This window comes from Camelina sativa, chromosome 11 (assembly GCF_030686135.1).
Source record: "Camelina sativa cultivar CO46 ecotype springtype chromosome 11, ASM3068613v1".
NCBI lineage: Eukaryota > Viridiplantae > Streptophyta > Magnoliopsida > Brassicales > Brassicaceae > Camelina > Camelina sativa.
The window spans coordinates 8,531,189-8,538,930 of record NC_141890.1 but is presented as its reverse complement, the minus strand read 5'-3'; the positions used below and the strand labels follow the sequence as shown (position 1 = coordinate 8,538,930).

The 7,742-nt window shown below is 38.2% G+C and overlaps 2 protein-coding genes across 2 annotated transcripts; both read left to right on the top strand.

The window, feature by feature from the left end:
- Nucleotides 1-1,618: 1,618 nt before the first annotated feature.
- LOC104722583 (growth-regulating factor 8) lies at nt 1,619-4,718 on the top strand. The gene is made up of 4 exons (XM_010440777.3): nt 1,619-3,112; nt 3,223-3,396; nt 3,591-3,954; nt 4,059-4,718. The coding sequence occupies exons 1-4, from the start codon at nt 2,818-2,820 to the stop codon at nt 4,531-4,533; spliced, it is 1,308 nt and encodes a 435-aa protein (XP_010439079.2). The 5' UTR covers nt 1,619-2,817; the 3' UTR covers nt 4,534-4,718.
- Nucleotides 4,719-4,781: 63 nt separating this feature from the next.
- Nucleotides 4,782-7,551, top strand: LOC104722582 (1-acylglycerol-3-phosphate O-acyltransferase). The gene is made up of 9 exons (XM_010440776.2): nt 4,782-5,288; nt 5,493-5,729; nt 5,919-5,965; nt 6,089-6,207; nt 6,291-6,448; nt 6,604-6,713; nt 6,802-6,901; nt 6,996-7,119; nt 7,223-7,551. Exons 1-9 carry the CDS (start codon nt 5,083-5,085, stop codon nt 7,349-7,351), a joined length of 1,230 nt encoding a protein of 409 aa, XP_010439078.1. The 5' UTR covers nt 4,782-5,082; the 3' UTR covers nt 7,352-7,551.
- Nucleotides 7,552-7,742: the final 191 nt, after the last annotated feature.

The window sequence follows — 7,742 nt, the reverse complement described above, 5'->3', positions numbered from 1 at the left end:
GTATGATGAGGCCACATTTGCACAAGTAGAATCAAACCGAACTTCAGAAGTGGATTTCACGTATTCTACAGACATCCCTTCAAATCTCAGAAATATGATGGGTGATACGATAACCATTCGAAATGAAGTTCGTGACAAGAAAATACATGACCGACTGCAAGTGGATTAAGTTGAGCATATATGGGAAAAGTTTGGCACAAATCAATATTAAAATTAATCATTTCGTAATCTATTTTTAATATGTTTTTATGTAATATTTGTTTAAACTTTTATTGAATGCAATATTTTAAAGTTTTTTAAAAGTATACAAGTCTTATGAATTTAAACAAAATAACATAATAATTTACAATAAAAATATATATATACTTTTTTAAGAACCTCAAATTTAACAACTTTTAATGGATCCATGAAATATCTAAGTTTCTTAAGAAGTTTTTAATTTCATTTTTTTCTAAAATTAAAAATAAGATATGTTTTAAGATACTTTTGTTAAATCCTTTGATGTGGATGCCCTTATAGCGGCCCATTTGAGGTTGAAACACGCATGGAGTTATAGTTTTGACATCGTGTAGAAGAGAAGCTGAAAGATCCGAAGGGGATAGGAAACTCCGTGATCGGAACGTCAAAAACCCTAACCGGAGATTGCACGGACCTCAAAGCTCAACAGTCCGTCTCGTCTCAGACCATATATATATATTCTCCGATCGTATCTCACTGGTCTTTCAGTAATGGAGATCAGAGACGCTCGTGTTCTTCTACCTCTCGATCCAATTTGTTTTGTTTCTTGCAGTTTTGCCCTCAACTTATTTTGTTTGATGAATTGTTTCTGAGAGACCTAGTTCACCTTGACACGACTTTGTTATCATCTTCCGAGTAATAAGATACTATATAACCTTGAGCTTGAAGTTGAGGTATGTTCCACTCTTTTTTGTCACCGTACTTGAAACTGTGCAATCCATTTGCTAGCTATCCTTAGTTCTATTATTGTTAAGGGGTATTCTCGTCTCAGATTTATCATTGTCTCAACAATCTAAGTGTTGGACACATGTAGAACATTGCCTCTTAATCTGCTCGAAACTGGCATAACAGGGTATACCGATGCTGAAGACAGAGGAATTAATAAATGTTTACAACTTAAGACTAGGTTCGATGCTCATTCATATCTCTGATTATGATTCTAAAACAGTCTCGGGCACTACTTCTTGGAACATGTTTGTGATATACAGTATGTATGTAGCCAACTCCCAACATAACATAACATTATAATACAAGCACAATTACACTTGTCTATTGTTCCTAATTTAAAAACAGTTGGGGGGGGGGGGGGGGGGGGGGTTCACTTTGGATTCATTTACGAATATGGTGCTCTTTTGGAATAATTTTAAGACTATATGTAAAATGTAACCACCGATCAAATTAGGCTACTACTATACCACTTACGAACAATATTGAATGGCCATAATAGTCCATATGTTTTGACATTTGAACTTTTTGAGTGGTCCTATGATTGATTAGGCGTATACGACAAAAGAAAGAAAACTAGAGTTAGAGATATGTATTTTTATTCTTCAAGCCATCATCTTTATTTTCCTTCTCCCCAACAGTCCAATAATTTATTATCATCATGTGATGAATGAAAGTGGGAGTTTTCTTCTTTTTAACTAAATCAGAAGAAAATTAGAGGAGTGATAGAAGACATGAAAGTAGTGGGGTCGAAAAGAGAAAGAAGAAAAGAAATGGGGGTGAGAAATTAGTAAAATCTAAGAAAGTGACCCCAAGAGAGAATGAGAGAGAGAGAGACTGAATTAGTTAGAGCATCACATCTCTCTCTCTGGTCCCCAATGAGAAGAAAGAAGCAAAGCTCTCACGGTCACGGCAACCTCATATGGGTCCTATTTACCAACACACTTATCCAAGCACCCTCTTTTAGACGCCGTTGCTTAACGGAGTCTTTTATCCTCATCTAAAAAAAGTCTATACACACAATTATACATACTCTTGTGTGTGTGGGTGAGTGAATGGTACGTACGATGTAGTTTTGAGAAGAAGACAAATACAAAAGACGTTAACTAAGGTCGAAGTAAAAAAGAAGATATTTTTTTTAAAGAGGCGGTGTGTTTGTGTCATTGTGTGTGTAGAGACTAGAGAGAAAGAAGTTAACGGTGTTAAGTATTAGTAGGAAACGACAACGTGGGATGCTACTAAGTGTCAGAGGAGATGAGAGAGAGAGAGTAGAGAGTTAATGAAAATTTTTGTCTGTATTCTGAAACAAGGTCGAATGTTGGAGACTAAGGAAACAAAAAAAAAAATCAAAAGCTTTTATCATCATGTCATGGCTGGCTCATGAGTCTTTCAAATAGCTAGCTCTGCACCGCTCCTCTCCTCTCAACCTTTCTTAAACCTAAAAAAAATCCCCAATTTCTCTCCCTATCCTCTCATTTTTCCTAAGTGGCACTGAGAGAGAGAAGAGACAAATAAATAAAAAAGAGTGAGCCTTTGTGGGTGGTTTTAAGGTTCTTTTTATATTTATGTTTGCAAAGACATTAGGCTAAGAGAAAAGGCGGGTGCTTTTTTTTTTGTTTCCTCTGTTTTCTTCTTTCTTGGATTTTTGGGTGTTGCTTTGTGTGAAGGTTAAAGTTTTGAGCTATCTCCTAGGTTTCCACTACAGAGACAAAAGGGGTATTTTGAGAGCTTTTTTAATCGGGTTTGAAAAGGTTTGTAGCGGTGGTGTTTCTCTGGTAAAAGTTTGGGACTTTTTTGGGTGGATATAGTCAGGAAATAGAAAGAAGGGAAACACTGTGTGTGTGTTTTGGTTTAATGGGAACAAGAGCAGAACGTAAGGAAGGTTATATTGGTGGGTTTGGATTTGGAGTTGTAGAACATTCGCATAAAGACGTTATGGTGCTACCCCATCATCATTACCATCCATCATATTCCTCTCCTTCCTCTTCTTCCTTGTGCTACTGTTCTGCTGGTCTTGGCGATCCCATGTTCTCTGTTTCAAGCAATCAAGCATACGCTTCTTCTCACGGTGATATGTTCTCCCATGCCGGTTCTAGTTCTGCTTCTGTGACTGTAGCAGATCCTTTTTTCACCTTGAGCTCTTCTTCAGGTTTCAAGTTCTAACCCTTTTGTTGTCTTCTGAGCTATGCAAAGAAAAAAAAATTGAATTTTTTTTTTTGTATGTTGGTTTGATGTGAAATTGGTTGGATTAAAATCCAGGGGAGATTGGAAGAAGTATGAGTGGAAACGCAAGTGTAGCTTTCAGTAACGCTCAGTGGCAGGAGCTTGAGAGGCAGAGGAATATATACAAGTATATGATGGCTTCTGTTCCTGTTCCTTCCGAGCTTCTCTCACCCTTTCCAAAGAACCACCCACCAACCACTAACCCGAATGGTAAGATGTCCATAGCTTTCACTTAAACAGCTTCTTGTAGACTTTTGACCACTTGTTGATGCAACTAAAATCCATTAGGATGGTATTTGAATGTTCAAGTTCTTAGAAATTTTACCTCTTACTGTAGGCATATAAGTGGTAGTTTTAGTACTTATGCTGAATACAAGAATCTGCTGTGGTCTTTGTGATGACAGTAACAGTGGCAATGACTAAAGGAGGTTCGTTGCAGCTGGGAATTGCTTCAATCGCAAGTAATAACACGGCTGATCAGGAGCCATGGAGGTGCAAGAGAACGGATGGGAAGAAATGGAGATGCTCTAGAAACGTGATTCCTGACCAGAAATACTGCGAGAGACACACACACAAGAGCCGTCCTCGTTCAAGAAAGCATGTGGAATCATCTCACCAGTCATCTAACCACAGTGACACTCGTAGTAGCGCTAAGAATGATACTAGCCAGTTTACTAGAGCTTATCCTCAGTTTTACGGACAACCTGTAAACCAAGTCCCTGTGCTTTCTACTCTTCAGTCCGCTTCCTCTTTATATGATCACAACAGGTGCCTTTAGGATCTTACACTCTTGTCAAAGTTTTAAAATCCATCCATCCCCTTTAAAATCCATATCATTTGAAAGATTGAAACTTTTTTGTTGATGTGTGAAGAGGATTGAGGTGGTTTAGGAAAGAAGGTGATGCCACTGGAACTTTAAACCCGGAGATTCATGAAACTGTCCCGCTGAAGGTTGGATCACGCAGAGAGCTCAAACGCGGATTCAATTACGATCTGAATTTCAGGCAGAAGGAGCCAATAGTAGACCAGAGCTTTGGAGCGTTGCAGAGTCTATTGAGTGTAAACCAGACACCACACAACCAAGAGACAAGGCGGTTTGTTGTACAAGGGAAACAAGATGAAGCAATGGGAAGCTCTCTGACACTATCAATGGCTGGAGGAGGATCTATGGAGGAAGCAGAAGGAACAAACCAGCATCATCAGTGGGTTAGCCATGAAGGTCTATCATGGATCTATTCAACAACAACACCAGGTGGACCGTTGGCTGAAGCATTGTATCTTGGTGTCTCCACCAACAACCCAAGTTCTAGTACTACTACTAGCAGCTGCAGCAGAAGCTCAAGCTAAAAAAAAAGAAAGGACTCGAGTTGTGTGTGTTGTTTTTATAAACAAGTCAAAAACCGGTTTTAGTGATTTGTTTGAAAATCTGAGACCTTTCTTAGCTTTTGTTTGTGTGTTTGCAGTTAGATTTTGTAGAAGAAGATTCTATGATGAAACAAGTTGACGAATCAAATTGCAACTTTTTCACCTTACGTTGAATCCTAATCTGTATATGTCAGTATTAATTTGCCATTAACAATCTTAATCACTTTCTCGAATTTAATTTGACTAAATATTACAAGAGTTGACCAAGACCGACAGGTCCGATTTTGCCAACGAGGAAGCTTCTGTGTTTTTGCAGGAGACGTGGCGTCAGCAATGACGTGAGAAGAACAGATTAGAAAAAGCATATATCCCTTTAAGCGTCTTCGCAGCAAAACCTCTCGTCTCATATTTTTGGAACTTTTTAAAAGATAAAAATAGAAAATTTAATATCCAAAAAACTCGATTCCTTGATTCGTGGGAAAAGTTTAGATTTTTATTTTTGTTGGATTGTGAATTTGGTTCGGTGATTGTATGAACTTGAGCCGTTTTGTGTCAAGACTAAGAATGGCAGAAGAAATCTCAAAGAAGACTGCTTCGGTGGCTGATTCATCTTCTGCTGCTGCTACGGCGGCTGCGAGATCAAGATGGAAAATTTTGTGGCCCAATTCGCTCCGGTGGATCCCTACCTCCACCGATTACATCATCGCCGCCGAGAAGCGTCTTCTCTCTATCCTCAAGTACGTTTAGATATCTCTCTCTGTTTCTCAAGCACTCAGCTTTAGGGATAAATCTTACAAAATTCTGGAATTTGGTAATTGGTATGAACCCTGTCTCTGGGACATTGTTTATTAGAGTTTGAAATGTTGAAGGAGAGGTTTTTTAAAGGTTCTACATGATGGATGAGCTGTTTTTAAAATTCTTTTGTGATGAACAATCTTCAGGACGCCTTATGTGCAAGAACAAGTTAATATTGGTTCAGGACCACCAGGTTCCAAGATCAGGTGGTTTAGGTCTACCAGCAATGAGTCACGTTACATCAATACTGTTACCTTTGATGCCAAGGAGGGTTCTCCCACTCTTGTTATGGTTCATGGTTATGGTGCTTCTCAAGGCTTTTTCTTCAGAAATTTCGATGCTCTTGCCAGTCGATTTAGGGTGATTGCTATTGATCAACTTGGGTAAGGAATTTTGGTAATTATGCAACTTGTCTTCCTGAAATGTATTAGTCACAATATGGCCTTTTGGATGCTTTAACTATTTCGATGTCTTAAAGATCAAAGTGAGGATGTTCTAGACCTTTTATTGTGCTCATGTTTTGTATACATTTGTGACTGTATAATAAGGTAGTTCTCTCTTTTTCTTACTAGGTGGGGTGGATCAAGTAGGCCTGATTTTACTTGTAAAAGCACTGAAGGTATTCTATTCATCCCCTTTAATGTTCATGATTCAGTGGCTAAAGTTTCATTGGAACCAAAACGGCTTGTATACGTGGAATGATCAGTAATGGAACTGCATTGGTCCTTCTTTAATTGTGTAGAAACTGAGGCATGGTTTATCGACTCCTTAGAGGAATGGCGTAAAGCCCAGAATCTCAGTAACTTTATTCTATTAGGACATTCCTTTGGAGGTTATGTTGCTGCTAAATATGCGCTTAAGGTGATTTTTCATCCTTGGTATAATTCAATGTGTAAAAGGTAACTTTTAAGATATCTGACTTTTCATATATCTGGATCTTTCAGCATCCTGAGCATGTTCAACACTTAGTTCTGGTGGGATCTGCTGGGTTCTCAGCAGAAGCAGATGCATCGGAAAGGCTCACTAAATTTAGAGCAACATGGAAAGGCGCCCTACTAAATCATTTGTGGGAGTCGAATTTCACTCCTCAGAAGCTGATTAGGTATGCTCTTATAATATTTTCTTATTCACCAATAGGTCAGGTCTACTAGATGCTCACCTCGATGATACAAATTTATTGCACTCAATTGTAACCATTTGCTAAAAGTGGCCGGATACTAGATTCACTATATATTCCTAAATGCGTTTCGTGTGCAGAGGATTAGGTCCTTGGGGTCCAGGTCTTGTAAATCGGTATACAACTGCAAGATTTGGTGCACATTCGGAGGGAACTGTGCTAACAGAGGAGGAAGCCAAATTGCTAACCGGTGAGTAATTCTTTCTTTAAGTTCCGTAGAAGTTATATGGAGGATGATGATGCAATAGCTGATAGTGACGGTTCGTTTTGCATTGTAGATTATGTGTACCATACTTTGGCTGCAAAGGCTAGTGGAGAGTTGTGCTTGAAATACATCTTCTCATTTGGAGCCTTTGCTCGTAAGCCCCTCCTACAAAGGTTTGTCTACCAAATCTAATGAATAAAACCAAGTTTGTGACTACATTGGAGTTTTTACACAACTCAAATTCGATGACTGTTTTTTTTTGTGCAGTGCATCAGAGTGGAAAGTGCCAACAACTTTTATATATGGAATGAATGATTGGATGAACTATCAAGGTGCAGTGGAAGCGCGGAAATACATGAAGGTCCCTTGCGAAATCATTCGGGTTCCACAGGTCAAATCTCTAAACACATGCATTTGTTTTCAAATCTGAGAGGAAAACTATAGAGAAGAGGATTTTGCTTATGTGAGATTTTTGTTTATTTGAAATGTTGCAGGGTGGTCATTTCGTGTTCATAGACAACCCAAGTGGTTTTCATTCTGCAGTGCTTTATGCTTGCCGTAAGTTTATATCTCAAGACTCATCTCATGATCAACAACTCCCAGATGGTTTACGATTGGTTTAGTTGTAGTATGATTATTACATATGTATACGTATATATGAAAAAGAACATCAAAAAGAAATATTCTTTTATATTTCCCTCTATGGTTGTATTTGGAGTGTTCTTGATTTCTATATTTAAAACCTCACGAATGTTCCAAATGTGATCTCATTATTGAGATATCGTAATTGTAACCTTCCATAATCCAGATTTTCTGTGTTTCATCTAGTTTCTTACATTTACTTATGAAACAAAACAATCAAATCTCTGTGCTTGAAATTTGGACCACTGGATCTCTGGGTCTGGTCAATGCTTTATCGTTTAACTTGTCATAAACACAAGGTTAACTTTCCTTGTACAGCAAGACAGTCGTGTAATTACCGTAACTGGAAAGTTAAAATTGGCAACATTCTTA